Source organism: Microcaecilia unicolor, chromosome 1 (assembly GCF_901765095.1).
Source record: "Microcaecilia unicolor chromosome 1, aMicUni1.1, whole genome shotgun sequence".
Classification (NCBI taxonomy): domain Eukaryota; kingdom Metazoa; phylum Chordata; class Amphibia; order Gymnophiona; family Siphonopidae; genus Microcaecilia; species Microcaecilia unicolor.
This window is the reverse complement of record NC_044031.1, coordinates 83,613,302-83,633,536: the sequence shown is the minus strand read 5'-3', so window position 1 is coordinate 83,633,536 and position 20,235 is coordinate 83,613,302. Positions and strand designations below refer to the sequence as shown.

At 45.7% G+C, this 20,235-nt stretch overlaps 1 protein-coding gene across 1 annotated transcript in view; it reads left to right on the top strand.

Moving 5' to 3' along the window:
• Window positions 1-3,968: 3,968 nt before the first annotated feature.
• Window positions 3,969-20,235, top strand: part of LOC115467297 (la-related protein 4B-like) — a 123,891-nt gene continuing 107,624 nt past the window's right edge. Inside the window, exons 1-3 of the mRNA XM_030199190.1 lie at window positions 3,969-3,972; window positions 6,104-6,172; window positions 8,190-8,383. Coding sequence (XP_030055050.1) covers window positions 3,969-3,972; window positions 6,104-6,172; window positions 8,190-8,383 — 267 coding nt within the window. The remainder of the gene's footprint in view (window positions 3,973-6,103; window positions 6,173-8,189; window positions 8,384-20,235) is intronic.

The window sequence follows — 20,235 nt, the reverse complement described above, 5'->3', positions numbered from 1 at the left end:
CTATTGTGGATTAAAATCTGTTTAAAAGAAAACAAAGAGTAGGGTTAAATGGTCATTATTCTCAATGGAGAAGGGTAGTTAGTGGGGTTCCCCAGGGGTCTGTGCTGGGACTGCTGCTTTTTAACATATTTATAAATGACCTAGAGATGGGAGTAACTAGTGAGGTAATTCAATTTGCTGATGACACAAAGTTATTCAAAGTTGTTAAATCGCGGGAGGATTGTGAAAAATTACAAGAGGACCTTACGAGACTGGGAGACTGGGCGTCTAAATGGCAGATGACGTTTAATGTGAGCAAGTGCAAAGTGATGCATGTGGGAAAGAGGAACCCGAATTATAGGTACGTCTTGCAAGGTTCCACGTTAGGAGTCACGGACCAAAAAAGGGATCTAGGTGTCGTCGTCGATGATACGTTGAAACCTTCTGCTCAGTGTGCTGCTGCGGCTAAGAAAGCAAATAGAATGTTAGGTATTATTAGGAAAGGAATGGAAAACAAAAATGAGCATGTTATAATGCCTTTGTATCGCTCCGTGGTGCGACCGCACCTCGAATATTGTGTTCAATTGTGGTTGCCCTATCTCAAAAAAGATATAGTGGAATTAGAAAAGGTGCAGAGAAGGGTGACAAAAATGATCAAGGGGATGGGACGACTTCCCTATGAGGCAAGGCTAAAGCGGCCAGGGCTCTTCAGCTTGGAGAAAAGGTGGCTGAGGGGAGATATGATAGAGGTCTATAAAATAATGAGTGGAGTTGAACAGGTAGATGTGAAGCGTCTGTTCAAGCTTTCCAAAAATACTAGGAGTAGGGGTCATGCGATGAAGGTACAATGTAGTAAATTTAAAACAAATCGGAGAAAATTTTTCTTCGCTCAACTCTGGAATTCGTTGCCAGAGAATGTGGTAAAGGCTGTTAGCTTAGCGGAGTTTAAAAAAGGTTTGGACAGCTTCCTAAAGGAAAGGTCCGTAGACCGTTATTAAATGGACGGGGAAAATCCACTATTTCTGGGATAAGCAGTATAAAATGTCTTGTACTTTTTGGGATCTTGCTGGGTATTTGTGACCTGGATTGGCCACTGTTGGAAACAGGATGCTGGGCTTGATGGACCTTTGGTCTTTCCCAGTATGGCAGTACCTATGTACTTATGAATAGGAGGGGAGAGATTAGTAAGCTCGACTCAGGAGAGAGACCTTGGGGTGTTGGTGTCTGAGGATCTAAAGGTGAAGAAACAATGCGACAAGGCGGCGGCTGTGGCCAGAAAGATGCTAGGCTGCACAGAGAGAGGTGTAACCAGCAGAAGAAAGGAGGTATTGAAGCCTCTGTACAAGTCATTGGTGAGGCCCCACTTGGAGTATTGTGTTCAGTTTTGTAGGCTGTATCTTGCTAAAGATGTAAAAAGTCTGGAAGCGGTGCAAAGAAAAGCTACAAAAATGGTATGGGATTTGCATTGCAAACTGTACAAGGAGAGGCTTGCTGACCTGAACATGTATACCTTAGAGGAAAGGAGAAACAAGGGTAACATGATACAGACATTCAGATATTTGAAGCAAATGAACCTTTTTCGGAGACGGGAAGGCGGTAGAACTAGAGGACATGAATTGAGGTTGAAGGGGGGGCAGACTCAGGGACTAATGTCAGGAAGTATATTTTCACAGAGAGGGTGGTGGATATGTGGAATGCCCTCCCGCGGGAGGTGGTGGAGATGAAAATGGTAATGGAATTCAAACATGTGTGGGATAAACACAAAGGAATCCTGTTTAGAAGGAATGGTTCCGTGGAATCTTAGCGAAGATTGGGTGGCGACGCCAGAAATTGGTAAAACTGGAGCTGGGCAGACTTCTACAGTCTACGCCCTGATCGTGACTGAATAGATAGGGATGGGCTGGAGTGTAAATTTTAAGGGGCTTCGACATTAGCTTCAGAACTTAGTACAAGAACAATGCTGGACAGACTTCTACGGTCTGTGCCCTGAGAAAAGCAAGGACAAATCAAACTCAGGTCTTTATCTGCCGTCAGTTACTATGTTACTATATCAAATCATATTCCCTTTCCCTCTGTTTCTAGCAGCCCTTGACCTAATTGACAGGCTTGAGTCTGAAATTAAGTTAAGAGGTGCCTGGCTTAAGTTTCCATTTTCCAATTATCATTTATATTTCTTTTCTCCTTGTTTTGAATTTGTCTTCCGTTATTGTGGACTTTAACACAATAGAGATTGTGTGAATAGATTTTTTTTCTTTAATGTGCTTGATTTTCTGGAGCTACTCTAGTATTGCTTTAATTATTTGGGCTTGTATTTATTACTTGCAAATGCATTAAGAACATACCTTTTCTCACATCTCAAGACCATTTTGAATACTTGCTCACTCAACTCTGTACTTCCTCTGTACTTTTGTCAGCAGCTTGTTCATGCTTTACATTCCTTCAGTCCACATTTCACACATCTTTAAATTAATGTAGATAAAGACATTGCCATGCCATGTCACAGATGACAAAACCACTACCTGAGTAGCTGAGAGAGGTGAAGTGAGCTTGCAATCAGAACTATGTAACTAGCTGGCCGAAGCTGGATCCACTTTATCTGCAGGATTTGATTCTACTTAACTTTATTATTTGCTAAGCAGTGGGCAATATGAAAGCATATCCAATGAACAAAATTAGTTGCCTTTGAATCAGGAGTGAACATTGTAACAGACCATGTATGACACATCTGCAGTTAGGTTAAAAAAAAAACAGCATTAAAGGCTGCTTATTTCAGACTTTTGCACACCACTGTTATTAGAAACTATCTTAGAATGTATACTAACCATTGTAAACCTGTCAGATAACTGAAACTTAAATATTCCATACTGTAATAATATCTGTAATCCCGGTAGCAAACCTTCGGGGGGAGGAGGGGGGGGGGTAGGCTCCCTTCAGCAGTCCACAAACAAAGTCCTTCCAGACAACACAGCTTTTAGTTCCAAACAGTTTATTTCCCTTCCTCCACAAATCTCAGTTCCTGGGGGTTAAAGTCCCATTCAGTTTCCAAAACAAAGCAAGAAGAAAAAAACTTCCCTTTAAATCCAAGTTCTCCCCCAGTTCAACAGCCTGGGTTTCAGTTTTAAAAGTCTTTCCGCTTGGGTGGTTGCAGAATGGCAGTACACCGCCCACAACACAGCTAATTGACTCCTGTGACCACCCACTGTGACCACCCACTGCCTTCAGTCTCTGCAACTCTGCCCCAAAGTACAATTACAGTCCATGTCAACTGGCTCCTCCAAACCTGGTGTGCTGGTCCCTCCAGACTCTCCTTCCTCCAAGCACTCCATTAACTCTGCTTCTCTGCTAGGCTGTTGGTTGGAGACCTCCTCCCCCTCCCAGGTGGAAGGAATCTTGTACTGATTTCTAACCCAAGGGAATTGAGCTTTGACATCCCTGCTCCCCCTTCTGGCCCTCGTCTGCCTTAGCAGCTGCTCTTTCCAGTCCTTTTCCCCCGCCCTTCCACGTGGGGGCCATACCGGGTTTTGGGACCTACCCCCCCCCCCCCGATCCCTTCTCTCAGGGCCTTGTGGGGAATGTAGTCTGGCCCCATACCTCCTCCTGACCTGCTTAGACCCTCCAACCTCCTTACAATACACACACTTGTTTCATTGACTCTTTAGTCAGTTAACTGTGTGTGTGTCTGCCTTTGGGTTGGCTCATTTCAAAAGTTGATGGGACAAGCTGAGCCAGGTCTGCTCCTCTCTTACACAAAGGCTGTTGGCTGAGCCAGCTGTACAGTCCTCCTCTCTATGGCCAATACCCACCTATCCATATACTTTTCATTTCAAGTGCCAAAGAGACAAAATCACAGACGTGGAAGGCAAACTTGCTCAGAATCCTAAAGCTGTTTCCTCATTCTAACCCTGGAGTGAAAGGGAGAAGAGATGGTAAGAGAATTTGGAGCTTGGGGGGGGAGGAAAGAAAGGAGGCAACCTTTAATATATGGGAGAATGGGTAAGTAGGGTGAAGAGGATGTGAAGATGGGAAAAGAAAGGGCAACTAAAGGGAGAGACAAAAAACAGCATGGAAGGAGGGAAGTGCAACAGTGAGAGGGGGGATACTTTTAGATGAGAAGAATAGCAAATATGGGGAGAGAAGCGTAGGAAGCTAGATATGGGGAAAATGGAAAGAGGGAAGTAAGAACGGGGGGGGGGGGGGACGGGTTAAGGGAGGAATGAAGTAATGGACAAAGAGGAGGACAGGTTACAAAATCTTTCTGTCAAATGTTTGGCAATTAAAACTGTTTTAGCCTAGCTAAGCTAAAGAAAAACTGGAGAGACAAAATGGCTTGGCAGCAGGACTGTGGATTTGGAAGCAATTTTGGATGGAGTCGAAGTCGGTAAAAATGTACCAATTCTGACTCCAGCTTCAAAATAAAAATTTACATTATATGATTTTATACTTGTATGGTAAATATAGGTTATATTTACTAGTACTTTAGATCAGGATAAATATAGAAGCTATATTTACCATACTTTAGATCCAATACAAAAAAAATATAAAGTCTAATATCAGTTGGAGTCGAACAGTACAAAAATAGAGGAGTTGGAGTTGAAGGTTTGGTGTACCGACTCCACAGCCGTGCTTGGCAGAGTGAAAAAAGGATGAAAAAGAAACTAGAATACAATGAGGAAGAAGTTAGAGAGGTGGGAATAATGCTGTGTGTACATGGAAGTGTAGGGAATGGTAGCAGCAGAGAGGCTGAAGAAATGATGGAAAATAGAAAAACATGAAAAAGAGAAGGCAGCATGAAAAGGACAGTGAGTCAGACTCCCCCCCCCCCCCCCCCCCCCAAAAAAAAAAAAATAAAAGCATGATTGAGGAAATATATAAAAATGTGAACACAAAGATTGAAAAAGTTTTATTTTACTTTTGACTTGAACTGTTTGGCGCCTAAAGCCAAGAAATACTTCTTAGATGGGTTTAGCAGCATCTTGTAAGCTATGCAGAATAGTATGTCAAGAACACTGTAAATTTTGTGTTTCTGCAAAAACAGTAAAAAATTGCAAAAGCATGGTGTACTTTTCAAAATGAAAAGAAATAAGAAAAGATATAATCAATTAAAGCAACATTTGTTTTTCTATGTCTGTCCATGTTGGCAGAAAAATGGAATGTTCCCTATGAAATCATCACTGATAAAAGGATCATTTAATTTTTAAACTACTTTCCTTTACATTCTCTTCCTGTATAAATATAAAAATAATTTAAATTTACCTTGGTAGTCTAATATGTCATGTTTTCTTTTAAATTCACATTTTATTTTTGGATTATTGGTCCATTGTATTTCTGAGAAAATTATTACGATAATTCAAAATAAAAAAACAACTTTCCACAAAATAGATGCAAACGTTAAACCCCTAATGTGTGGAAGTAAACACTCAATGACTCATTTTCCACTTTTTTTTTTATGGAGGAAGGCCTGATCAGTCAACAGTCAGAGGTTGCTTTACTTGATTGTGCACTGCAGTATCTCCTCATGACATGATTAAATATTATGACACCCACCAGACAGGACTTAACAAAGATCTGGGTTTTCTAGCCCATTATAAACCATAAATTGTACCACTTTGTCACCTTCCTATCTCCATGCATATCTCCCTGTCCCTCATCCACCCGACCTTTCCTGTCTCTCACCTATCCACCCCCATCCTGTTAGACTGTCACTGAAATGCTTTGATGTTTCACTTATATATACTGTCATCAACCAACATTTGCTTATTTCCGATCTGATGAAGAAGGGCAACCTTCGAAAGCTAATCAAGAAATGTATTGTTTTGTCCAATAAAAAAGGTATCATCTTATTTTCCATGTTTTATTTTGTTTTATTTCTATTGATATCCTCATGACATGAATCAGTCATTGGCCAAAAAAGCTCCTATCATTAACACCATGCACAATTTTTATAAACATGTGTAAAAAAAAAAAAAAAAAAAAGTAAAGAAAGAAGTGGAGAATGATTCATTGAGTGTTTACTTCCAGACAGCAATTCTAGTTACCAGAGAACAATTCTTAACACCATGTTGTGCTCAGAGAGTTGCAGTGTGCTGAGCTATAAAATTGACTTTTAATGGATTTTCCTGCACAGGTACAGAGAAAACTAGTGACTTCTTAATATTGATTCTCCAAGGACAAGCAGGCTTGCATATTCTCACAAGTGAGTAGATGCCGATCTGCATCGCCTGGTCTGACATTTATTCCAAAGTAAAAAAAAAAAAAATCAGAGCTTTGTGAAGCATGAGCTGTGCTTCGCTGTGCATACTCGAGTGCCTTCCCATCCGCCGCGAGAACACAGTTCCCTCAGTTTCATTTTTTTTTTTGCTTGAAGAGCAGCTGCGTCTTTTTCAGTCTCTCTTCACACGCCCAGTCTTACAGCTTTTTGAGTGCCGCCTTTCTTTTTGAGGTTTGTTTCCTTGTCTCAAAAAAAAAACCTCTTAATTTCATAGTGATTTTTGCCTGCGTTAAATTTCCTTTATTTTCATTGAGGGCTGGTTTTAGGCCCTGACTCCGGTCGGGTAGTCCCTTCTTTTTTCGTGCCTTTGCCCCTTTTTTTCAGACACCATCGAGTCATTTGATTTGGCTAGCGTAGTCTTCCCCTCCATGTCCACGAAGACTCTCAGTAGCTTCAAGCATTGTACCCCATGCACCTGGATCATCTCGGGGAAGGGCACCCATTCTTCGTGTCTGCAGTGTCTTGGGCCATGGTTGGGCCCATAGCCATGCTGTGTTCTCTGTCTTTGTATAAGAGGACCCAGGTTTCCTGAGAGGCTCAATGTGAAAAGATTTTTGGAGCCAGTTCTGGTTCCTCGACATTGGCATCGAGAGCCTCAGTAAGCGTAGCTGCTTTGAGACCTCTAGACACTGGGAGCAGTGAGGCGTCGAGGGGGTCTCCACTTGTCTTGAGGCCTCCTGTTGTGCAGGCTCCCCAGGACCGTTCATTATCAGACCCGATCTTAAGGTGACGTGAGGATTCGATGTTGTCCTCGTCGGCACCGAGGAGCATGGGGGATGTGCTTTAGGCAAAGGCCAAGAAGCACCATTATCGGTCACCTTTGATACATGGTGCTGGGAGCTCCGGAGCACCGAGGGCTTTGGCACCCAAGAAGCATCAGCGCTGAGAGGACCTTTCTCTTTCCATACAGGAGGTGCTAATGTGCAAGATTCTGGTCTGGTATTGGCCCCGGCAGTTCTGCAAACTGTGCCTCAACTGAAGCCCCAGCTTTTCTTGATGTTGGCCCTCGATGAGCGCATCCGGGCATTGCTTCCTGAGCTGCTGGATGGCCTTATGCAACGATGTACATCGGTATCAGGGGGTGCTTGTACCTGCCATACCTTCTGCTGCAGCCCCGCTTGGCCCAGAGCCATGGCTGCATTGGTAGCCCACTTGAGGACAGCTTCCATTGAAGAAATTTGCAAGGCTGCGACATGGTCTTTAGTCCACACATTCACATCTCACTATTGCCTTGAGGCAGGATACCCGACGTGACATTCAATTCAGGCAGTCAGTGTTGCAGAATCTGTTTGGTGTCTAGAATCCAACTCCACCCTTCTAGGCCTGTTTTATTCTGTTCCAGACTGCACCCTCATTCAGATTGTATATAGTTTCAGGTTAATCTGTGTAATATCCTTGCCATTGCGAGGCCCAATTGACCAGTGTTTGTTGTTTTTGGTGAGCCTGGGTGCTAAGGGTTTCCCACTCGTGAGCATATGCAAGCCTGCTTGACCTAGGAGAAAGCAAAGATACTTACCTGTAGCAGGTATCCTCCAAGGACAGGCTTCATTTTCTTGCAGTCCCCGCCCACCTCCACTTGGAGATCTCTCTTTTTATTTTATTTGTTTTACTTTAAAATTAAACTGATGGAACCGTGTTATCGCAGCATGCAGGAAGGCACTCACACATGTGCAGTGGAGCACGGCTTGCGCTTCACAAAGCTCTGATTTGTTTACTTTGGCATAAATGCCGGACCGGGTGACATGGATCAGCATCTACCCACTCGTGAGAATGTGAAGCCTGCTGTCCTCAGAGAATACCTGCTACAGGTAAGTATCTTTGCTTTATATCCATTTCTGAATTTGTGACACACATTTTTAATTTTTAGGACTCTTCTAGTTTTTTTCTATTTTATACACACTGTGCATTTAAGTCATTAGAATTAATTTATGAAATGTTACAGAGGAGTTTATTTTTCTTTTTTTACAGAGAGGTCAAACACAGTCCCCTCCACCTCCAAAGCCACCTTCTCCTAGCTTTGAATTGGGATTGTCCAGTTTTCCCCCATTACCTGGAGCTGCTGGAAATTTAAAGACTGAGGATTTGTTTGAGAACAGATTAGCCAGTGTAGTAATAGGAACTTCAGCAAAGGACAAGGTAAGTAATACTTTCTTTTTAATTTGTATCGTTACTTTCCATCAAATAGAAATAGTGATCACACACAAAAAGAGAGAAACGTGTATCTCTAGAGATCACCTTCATACATCAACTTATTTTGGCAGGATGATGAAAAAGTACCTTTCACTACCAAGCAGTGCTACAGGACCCCAAGTGACCATTCACAATGCTCATATTTGGAGAATAGGCTGGCAGTGACTAATAAACCTGTTTGGATAAGGGCTAGATGAGAACAAAGGAGTAGAGGCTGGCTAAAGGACAATCCAACTCAGGAGGCGGTGCTTTAAAAGAGATGATTTATTCAATGCTTGGACACACAGGACCTGACATGGTCCATGTTTCGGCATTAAAATGGCTTTATTACATTTGAACGCTCCCGAACACAGCTGTTTATTAAACATTTTCTCGGAACTGATCACCTCGTGACTCTGTTTCTTGGTGTCCATTTCTTAACACTATTGTGACCCCTGAGGCAGGTGTTCCCTAATGCTGAAAGACAGACTGTGTTGGATCCTTTGTGTCCAAGCAGCAAATAAAGCATCTTTTTAAAGCACCATCTCCTGTGTTGGATTGTCCTTTAGCCAGCCTCTACTTCTTTGTTCCTGTACTGCACAGTAGAGGCTCTTCCTGTTTTCTGTGCCTGGATAAGGGCTAGAGCCATGCATCTAAGAACTGTTGCTTTAAAACCCCATAATGTGCTGATTTATAAACATAAGATTAAGAAATCAGGCACATTCTAATAGTCTGTATTGGGCATCTGTTGTACAATTCTTGTACATTTAGCAACTAAGAACTTCAACAGAATTAAGTATCTACTATAATAAAACGCACCCTGAACGTTCTGAGGACAAAGGTTCTGAACTCACAGCACAACGATAAAGGGTTCGTAAGTTCATGGTGGTGAAGCCATCCCACTGACTATGACTCTGTGCCCCGCCCTCGCGTCAAACATCATGACGTTGAGGGCGGAAAACATACAAAAAAGACAACGAACAAATCGCAACCAAGCAGGGGGAGGAGTCCGCGTGTTTCCCTACTCCTCCCCCTGGATGTCCAACACCCACCCCCCGTGCCGCCACCCACGAAAAACCTAACAAAAACAGAAGCCCCGCTCCAAAATGCTGGAGGTGCAACACCCACCCCCGCGCCGCACCCCCCCAAGCCACCCACGAAAATCCGCAGAAAAAAAGAAGCCCCGCTTCAAAATGCAGAAGAAGCAACACCCACCCCCACCCCTACCCACCCGCTGTCGTGTAGCCTTGCTGGCGGGGAACCCGAAACCCCGCCAGCACAAGTCCAGTCTTCTCACTCTGGCATGATCTTCAGCATTGGTAGCCTCTGCAGGCAGGGCTTCTGTGCGTCTGACGTCCTGCACGTGCAGGATGTCAGACGCACAGAACCCCGCCCTGCACAGGCTAGCAATGCTGAAGATCACGCCAGAGTCAGCAAAACTACGCGACGGTAGGGTGAGATGGCGGCGGGAGGGGGGTGCATCGCGCGGAGGAGGCGGTGACGGTGACGGCACACAAGAAACACCCCTGAAATTAGCCTGCGCTTCCTTCATTCTTCTTCAAAGTACAATTCCCCCCCCCAACTGAACTATACAACACACATACACACTCTCTCAACTGGCAGCGCTACCTGAAACCCCTGCCCCCCCCCCCCCCCCCCACACACACTCACTCACTCACCTGGCAGCGGTTCCTCAACCCCCCCCCCCCCCCCCCAAACACACACAAACACTTACTCACTCTCAATTGGCCACACTTTATCAACGCCCCCTCCCACCACACACACACATACTCTCTCATCTGGCAGCACTTCCTTAAATCCCTCCCCCCCCCCCCCCCCACACACACACACACACACTCACTCACTCATCTGGCAACCCCCACCACCACCACACACACACACACTCACTCTCTCATCTGCCAGCGCTTCCTGAAACCCCTGCCCCCTCACACACTCACTCATCTAGCAGCCGTTCCTGCTCCACCCCCCAAACACACACTCTCATTTGGCCACACTTCCTCAACGCCCCCCCCCCCCCCCCAACACACACACACACACTCATTCTCTCATCTGGCAGCGGTTCCTGAACCCCCCCCCCCCCCAAACACACACAAACACTTACTCTCAATTGGCCACACTTTATCAACGCCCCCTCCCACCACACACACACACACATACTCTCTCATCTGGCAGCACTTCCTTAAATCCCTGCCCCCCCCCCCACACACACACACACTCACGTCACTCACATCATCTGGCAACCCCCCACCAACCACACACACACACTCACGTCACTCTCTCATCTGCCAGCGCTTCCTGAACCCCTGCCCCCCCCACACACTCACTCATCTAGCAGCCGTTCCTGCTCCACCCCCCAAACACACACTTACTCTCATTTGGCCACACTTCCTCAACGCCCCCCCCCCCCCAACACACACACACACTTATTCTCTCATCTGGCAGCGCCTCCTGAAATCCCTGCCCCCCCCCCCCCCCCACACACACACTCACTCATCTGGCAACCCCCCCCCCCCCCAACACACACACACACACTCTCTCATCTGGCAGCGCTTCCTGAAACCACTGCGCCCCACACACACATTCACTCACTCATCTGGCAGCGCTTACTGAACCCCCCCCCCCCCCCCCACACACACACACACACTTACTCTCATGTGGAAATGCTCAATAACCCCCCCCCCCCCCACACACACACACACACACTCACTCATTCAACTGGCAGCGCTTCCATACTCCCCCCCGCCACACCCCTCTTCTTCCCTGCTGAAACCCCCAACACACACACCCCCACACCCCTCCAACACACACACACACTCTCACTCTGGCAGCGCTTCCTGAATCCCCGTACACACACACACTCTCTCTCATCTGGCAGCGCTTCCTGAAACCCCTGCCCCCACACACCTACTCACTCACTCTCATTTGACCCCGTTACCTCAACCCTTCCCCCCCCCCCCCCACACACCTACTCACTCACTCTCATTTGACCCCGTTACCTCAACCCTCCCCCCCCCCCCCCCCACACACACCCACTCACTCTCTCTTCTGCAAGTGCTTCCTGAACCCATGCCCCAAACACACACACACTCATCTGGCAATACTTGATAAACCGCCCCCCCCCCCCCCCCCCACACACACACACACTCACTCATCTGGCAGCGCTTCCTGAAACCCTCCCACACCCCTCTTCTTCAAAGCTGAACCCCCCATCACACCCCCCCCCCCCCCAACACACACTCACTCTTTCATCTGGCAGCGCTTCCTGAACCCCACCTACCCCCCCCCCCCACACACACACACACACATATACACACTCACTCTCGCACACCAATTGCTTGGGTGCAGTGGCGGGAATCTCAGGCACCAGAGAGAGAGGGGGGGGGCCTGACACCAGAGAGAGAGAGGGAGGGAGGGTGGTATCTCTGTCACACACACTCTCTCTCACAGACAATGTCTTTCTGTCTCTCTCTCTCACACACTCTCTCTCTCACAGACAATGTCTTTCTGTCTCTCACTCTCACACACTCTGTCTCACAGTGTATCACATTCACTCTCTGTGTCACACAATCACTCACACACTCGCTTGGTTTCATACACTCAGTCTCACAGAGCATCTGTGTATCACACACACTCTCTCTCGCACACACTCTCTCTCACACTGTGCCTCACATACGCACTTGCACACACTCTCATTCTCACACATACACTCTCTCACAGACACACTCACACCCAGACTCCCTCTCTCTCTCACACACACACTCGCACTTTCACTCTCACATACACTCTCCCAAACATACACACTCCGAGGAAAACCTTGCTAGCGTCCGTTTCATGTGTGTCAGAAACGGGCCTTTTTTTACTAGTATTTACATAAAACAGGAGATTTCAGCAATGTTAACACTAATGGTTTTGTAAAGAGCCCAATAAATAAATTAAATAAGAGCTTATATTTCCATAGATCTTACTAGAAGCATATAGAATATGAGGAAATTTGCTACTTTAAATATTTCCATCAGCTCAAAATGGAAAGTTTTTATTTTATTTAATATAGTTAACTCCATTACCCCATGTAAGCTGCATTGAGCCTGCCATGAGTGGGAAAGTGCGGGGTACAAATGTAACAAAAATAAATAAAAATAAATCTCAAACTCACATTAAACAGGAGAAACAAGGGTAATGGAAAGTTCTACTTTATACTCAAGAAGGCAAAGGGAATAATTGGCAGGTTCAAAAGCGCATTATTTGCCTGAGAGTGACAGATATGAGAATGACAGAATGAGGGGGCAGGTGTGTTAGAGTTTGGGTGAATGCAGGGGAAGGGAGGGGTGGGGAGGTGAGAGATTGAAATTTGTGGAGACCCTGACCATGGTGATGTGTGAAATAGAGGCAACTGCTTCTTTGCTTCAGCTTTCAAGGGGGATGCGGTCACACAGCTGACAGAATGCTTTGGGAAGTAAAATTGCTCACTTCTGTCAGTGATTTATAGAGGTACCTTTAAGGGACTCAGTTACTCAAGTTTCTTTGCCCACAGCTAAAAACTATGAAAAGAGCCATAGTAAATCACTTTCTAAAAGAGCTCCTGCTAATCTGGGAAGAGATCTCCTCTCTCTCCCTTCCCCCCCCCCCCCCCCAAAGAACTTTTCTAGCGACAAGGTTAGAGGGGTGGGGATGGAGAAGTGAGAGAGGTCTCAGCCACTGGCTCCTAATATTTTTTGTTGACTCCTAGATTTAATAAAATTTCACTGAGGCTTGTGGTAACGTAGTAACATAGTAAATGACGGCAGATAAAGACCTTACGGTCCATCCAGTCTGCCCAACAACATAAACTCATTTTACATGGTATGTGCTACTTTATATGTATACCTGAGTATGGGGGCTTTATAACATACTGGTAAGGTGGAAAACAAACCAGCAGATCAATATAATATCAAGTAACCTTTATTGAAGATACCGTATGTAAGACAGTTGCCCAAACATACTAGTAAAACAGGCCCGTTTCTGACACAAATGAAATGGGCGCTAGCAAGGTTTTTCTCGGAGTGTGTATGTTTGAGAGAGAGTGTGTGTGAGAGTGACTGTGTGTGAGAGAGAGTGAATGTGCGAGTGTGTGTGTGTGACAGAGAGAGAATGAGACCGCTGGGTGCGAGTGTGCCTCCTCTGTCCCCACCCCCCCTCCAGCCACCCAGCAATTCTCCTCTGTCTCCTGCCCCCCCCCTGTAGCCACCCAGTGATTCTCCTCTCTCCCCTGCCCCCCTACAGCCACCCAGCGAATCTCCTCTGTCTCCTGCCCCCCCTGTAGCCACCCAGTGATTCTCCTCTCTCCTTTGCCACCCCCCACCCAGCCACCTAGCGAGTCTCCTCTGTCCACTGCTCCCCCTCCAGCCACCCAGTGATTCTCCTCTCGCTCCGGCCCCCCCCCCCCCACCCAGCGATTCTCCTCGTTCCCCTGTTTACCTCCGTCGAAGCGGCCGGGTCTTTGAAAGCCCTGCCCGTCTGTAGCCTTCCCTTCGACTTCGTTCCCTCTGAGTCCCACCTTTTTCCCTTGCCCCCCTCAAGCCACCCAACGATGCTCCTCTCTCCCCTGCCCTTCCCCCCTCCAGCCACCCAGCGATTCTCCTCTCTCACCTGCCCTTCCCCCCTCCAGCCACCCAGCGATTCTCCTCTCTCCCCTGCCCTTCCCCCCTCCAGCCACCCAGCGATTCTCCTCTCTCCCCTGCACCCCTCCTCCAGCCACCCTGCGATTCCCCTGCCCCCCCAGCCACCCTGCGATTGTCCTCTCTTCCCTGCCCCCCCTCCAGCCACCCATTGATTCTCCTCGTTCCCCTGTTTACCTCCGTCGAAGCAGCCGCGTCTTTGAAAGCCCTGCCCATCTGTAGCCTTCCCTTCGACTTTGTTCCCTCTGAGTCCCGCCTGCTGCGTCATTTCCTCTTTCCGCGAGGGCAGGACTCTGAGGGAACAAACTCGAAGGGAAGGCTATAGACGTTGAGGTTGTGCCTCATGCTGCTATCCTGTGGTTGGTCTGTGCTGTTGGTGACGAACCCGGAAGTACGTGATGTCAATTCAGGAGATGGATACAGCGTTAGAGGCAGCACGAACCCTTCAACCTTTCACTGCCATGGAGTCAGCTTCAGAACGTTGAAGGTGCTTTTTATTATATAGGATTTAGGAATTCTAAAAATAAAGTATACATTTTTCTGCTTTTTTTCCTGCTAAAATGGTTTAGTAATTTTTGGTATGTAATATCTTTTCTCCTAAATTCTAGTAATTTCACAAAAGTGTATTTTCACCATTGTATAACTCTACAACCATTGAAGATCACCTATTTAGTTTTGATAGGAAAATAAGTGGAAGGACCCCACCCCCTGCTTACCAAACTTAGGAGTATGTTTACTAACGTTCATTAGTGTTAACACACATTTAAAGTTAAGGTGCATTAAATGCTAATGACCATACATTCCAATGGGCGCATTAGCGTTTAACGCGTGTTAAAAATGCTAACATGCCTATAGCACACCTTAGTAAACACAGCCCTTAAACCTTAAGTTACTGTGATTTACTTTCATCCCTTATAGTACTAGTATGATGGCATTTTTTTTTTTTTTTTAATTTTTATTTTGGATTTTAAGTATGCATAACAATCAAGTCACTTAAAAAAAGAACACAATGCCTGTGTCAGTCATATAACATAAGAGAACATTACAATCATTGCTCTATATTCCCCCCTCCCCCCTCCCCTCCCCTCTCCTTTCCCCCCTATGCTTGCTGCTGACATGAGTCAGTACCCTTACTGCATTAATAATGAGGGACCAGGTCCCGCAGTCCATTGCGTATAAAGATCCCACACCCGATGATAGGGCCCCAGCTGTCCCGTATGCAGGGCGGTCAATCTAGACATTGTTAATATAGTCCATTTTACGCAATATCTCTCGTATACTGGGGAGGGCTGGTCGTTTCCAAGCTGCTGCCAATGACAAATTACTAGCAACAAAGACATAGGCTGCCAGTTGATGAATAGATGACTTTACTCCATAGGGTTTAACATGTAAAAGGCAATGCTCCATTTTCAACGGATATCGTGCCTTTGTAAGAGCAAATACGAAGTCCAGAACAGTAGTCCAAAATTCCTGTGCTCGCGGGCAAGTCCACCAAACGTGCACCATGTCTGCCTCCGATCCACAGTGACGCCAACATAGTGCTGAGCTGGTGGGGAACATCTTGGAAAGCCTCTTTGGTGTATAATACCAGCTATACAAGATCTTATGGCCATTTTCCATCAAATTGCTAGAAATCGACACTTTATATATGTTCCCACTGATTATAATCATAAGATACACCCAAGGCAGTCTCCCATTTAGATAGGTAATACATTATCGGTCTTTGATAGGTCAAGAGGGCGCTATATACTCTAGAAATACAGCCCCTAGCTGCCCCACTCATCAGTGCCCTCTCTAAAGGTGTTTCCATAAGATTCAATTCGCTTTTGGCTTTCCGACTCACAAAATCTCGTACCTGTTGATATTGAAACTCATGGATTAGTGGGAGGCCAAACTCTTCCTGATTTTCTAAGAATGATATCATCTCACCCTCCTCCCAAATTTGGCCCAATGTACATAGGCCTAGTCTTTCCCAAGAACGAAAACAGGGATCAAGGGCCCCTGGTAGAAAAGACGGAGCAAATCTAGTATACATGTGTAAAAAATACTTTCGTCCTGGGAAAAACTTATTTCGAATTGCAAGCCAGGTCAACAGGGGCCATCTAATAAGTGGTTGGGCCGCAAGAGCTACTCCTCGCACCAGCCTCTCCGGCAGCCAAGGAATTGCCCTCAGTGGGTAAGGAGCAAGCTCTGCTTGTTCAAAAGACTGCCACATCTTTCCTGTCCCACTGAGCCACTCTGCCAAAACCCGTAGGTGGGCCGCCTGATAGTATTGTATAAAAGAAGGAACTCCCATACCCCCATGCTCACGCTTCTGAAACATTACTGCCGCTCGCACTCTTGGGGGCTTCTTTTTCCAAATATAAGAGAACACCCTCTTTTTCAAATTTCGAAAAAACTTGTCTGGCAAAGAGATAGGGAGAGCTATAAATAAATATAAAAGCTTGGGTAATATTATCATTTTAACCGCATTCACCCGGCCCATCCAAGAAATCGTGAGGCCCTCCCATCGCTCTAATTCTGAAAACAATTCTCGTAATTTCCCCGGGAAATTTACCTCATACAGATCTGTTACATTGCTAGTTAGATTAATCCCCAAGTAACGAATGAATTTCTTTGCCCAACGAAAAGGAAAGTCGGATTCCAACCATGTTATTTGAGCATCAGAATAACCAACATTTAAACCTTCTGACTTTTCCAAATTAATTCGGAATCCGGACACCCGCTCATACCACTTCAATGTATCTAACAAGGTAGGAAAAGAGATCTCTGGCTCAGTCAAAGTCAGTAAAATATCATCCGTGAATAGCAAGATTCGCGATTCCACCCCCTTGATATTCATCCCCTTAATATCTGGGTGTTCACGGATATAACAAGCCAGGGGCTCCACCACCAATGCAAAGAGCAAAGGTGATAGAGCACAACCCTGTCTCGTGCCTCTTCTCAACAAAAATGAGGAAGACTTATGCCCATTGATCTTCACAGAAGCACAAGGCTCTTTATATATAAGCAGAAGCCAAGACAGGAATTGATCCGGGATTCCCACCTTTTGTAAGACTGCGAACATGGATGGCCAGTGCACCCTATCAAAGGCTTTTTCAGCGTCTAATGAAAGCAGCCCCATCGGTATCCCGGTCATTCCAGCGTAATGAATCAGGTGGAGTACTCGTCTGATATTATCAAAGGCCTGCCGACCCCGAATGAAGCCTGCCTGATCCTCTTTAATTAAGATAGGGAGGTAGTTTTGCAGGCGGGTAGATAAGATCTTAGTAAATATTTTGTAATCCACCCCCAACAGGGAGATGGGCCGATAAGAACCACAGTGGAGGGGATCTTTATCCGTCTTTAATATTACTGAAATAGTCGCCAAGTTCCAAGTGGTCAGGGTCGGCTGACCATCAGCAAACGAATTAAACAAGCGCACTAGGAGTGGCCCCAAAACCTTAGCAAAGGTCTTATAAAATTTTGCTGTAAAGCCATCTGGCCCCAGAGCTTTACCTACTGTTAAAGTGCGAATTGCCCCCAAAACTTCATCTAACTCAATAGGTCGCGCCAGCTGATGCTGGGCCCCCACCGAGAGCATCGGCATCTTAGCCTTATCCAAAAATCTCAAAATATCTTCCCCCGAGGGGTCAACATCTGGAGTATATAGGTTTTCATAAAAGTGCTGAAACATGTCTTGTATTGGACCTGAGTCTGTGGCAACTGTGCCATCCTCCGCTCTAAGGGCAGAAATATGATTCTGGAAAGCCTGCTTTTTAAGCTTGAAGGCTAAGAGCCTGCTGGACTTATTCCCAAACTCAAACTGATTTTGTCATACTCGCTGCAAGTGTTCAGCAATATCAGCTAACTGATGCCCCTGTAACTCATGCTGTAATTTCTGCATCTGCTCTAACAAGAATGAGGTATGTTGTGGAGCTCTCCTATGCAAAATCCTCTCAATTGCTAGCAATCTTCTCCTCAAGCCATTTTCTACTACCCTTCGCTCTCGTTGCACATGAGTCTTTAATGCTATAAAATGGCCACGGAGCACTGCTTTCAGTCCATCCCAGACCACCCCTAAAGGAACCTCACCATTATCATTGAATTGAATATATTCTTTTGTTTGGGTTTCCAACTGCACAACATATGATAGCTCTGATAAGATAGAATCATCTAGGCGCCATTCTGGTCGGGCTCGCCGCCCCACCCGTACATTCAACCGCAATATTACGGGACTATGGTCTGACTATGTTCTACTAGTGATTTGATGTTCAAGGATATTATGAATCATCTCCATATCTCCCAGCCAGAGATCAATCCTTGAAAAGGACTTATGAACCTGGGAAAAATAAGTATACTCCCGAGCAGCAGGATTCATATGCCTCCAATAATCTGACACCTGCCAGCGTGCCAAAAAATCCCGAAATAATGTACGATCCCTCTTCGCATACATCACTGCTGTGGTAGAATTGTCCAAATAGGGGTTAAGGGTCAAATTAAAATCCCCCCCCCCCAATCAGCAAATGTCCAGTTCTATGTTGCAGTAAAACCTGGTCTAATTGAGAAAAGAAATTTTTGTGATCTGAGTTAGGGCCATACACATTCAGCAAAGTATAATTACAACCCCCTAAAGATATGTTGAGTAACAGATATCTGACCTCTTTATCTCTGATCACTTTATCAACAATCCAGGGGCACGACTCACCTAGGGCAATAAGAACCCCTTTAGTTTTAGTGCCGTCTTTACTGGAAGCAAAATAATGAGAGGGGTACCCTCGGTGTCTGCAAAGTGACTCATGGGCTGGCTTCAAATGTGTCTCCTGAATAAAAGCAACGTCTGCCCTCAAGCGCAGCAGCTCTTTATACATTAATTGGCGCTTTGTCGGAGTGTTCAAGCCTCTGACATTTAGACTAACCAAGGTTATATCCGACATCTCTGTTCAGAGTAACAAATTATTGTGCCTAATGTCTCTGCAAAGCTTGAGTGCCCAACCCCCTCCTCCCCCATCTCTCTCTTAACCACTATATCATAGAACCTGCTAGCAAGCATATTTTGTTGAACAAATTCCCCCCCCCCCCCCATCCCAACCATAACCTTTTGATCCTCTCTGACTAACTACAGAGAGATATCCAACAGAGGAAAGTGATGTGCTCTCACTGCTCCTTCCCAATCTCAAAATATCAACACACTTATATATATTATAAGCAAACTAATCCCAACAGTATAAGCCAATTCTGGTAAGTCATATACATACTCCCTGACCAGAAATATTTTCTTATCAAATATTACAACCTGACCATGGTATTAAAGCATTTGAGTTGTCATTCATGCTAGGCAGCCATCCGTTTTTTTGCCGCTGCAAACGCTTATGTCCTTTTTCAACCCGCTGCCATTGTGGGCATGCTGGCGTTGAAGCCCCTCTAGTGCTTCTCTGAATAGCTGATGCTTCTTTTGCATTCTCTTCGGCCAAAATCAATTGTGCTTCTTGGAGAGATTTAACTTGATGCAGTCGGCCATCTTTATAAAAAAACTAGGGCAAAAGGATGGCGCCAACGATATTTGATTCCCAGATCACGAAGTTTGAAGGTGACAGGCTTCAGCTCAGCTCTACGCTTCAGAGTAGCCAGGGCTAAATCTTGATACACCTCAATGCCATAGGTATCCTATTTGAAGTTTTGAGCCTTTCGAGCTGCCTGCATTACTTGCTCCTTAAGCTTGAAATCTTCAAAGCAGGCTATAAGGTCTTTAGACTGATTTCCTCGAGTAGAACCAAATGCTCTATGTGATCGCTCTAGCCGAATCTCGTGCGGCTCCACAGTTGTTCCCGCCGCCGCCAGCAGCGAGCTAGCAATTTTTTGTACTGTCGCTTCACAGTCCTGATATAGTGGAACTTTAGGCAAACCTCGAAAACGTAAGTTGCGCTGCCGACTTCTGTTCTCGAGGTCTTCTATTTTTTCATTAAGTTGCTGAATATCTAACTGTGTATCCGAGAATTTCCGATTTAAAGCACAGACTTCCTCTACTTGTTCGTCGAGTCTATTTTTGGTGTCTTCTACTCGCGCTCCAAGCTCGCGGATCTCTCCGCGCAAATCTGCTCCCAAGGTCAACAGTTCGTCGCGGACTGCCTTAAGTTCGCGCCTAATCTCCTGCAGCCATTCTTT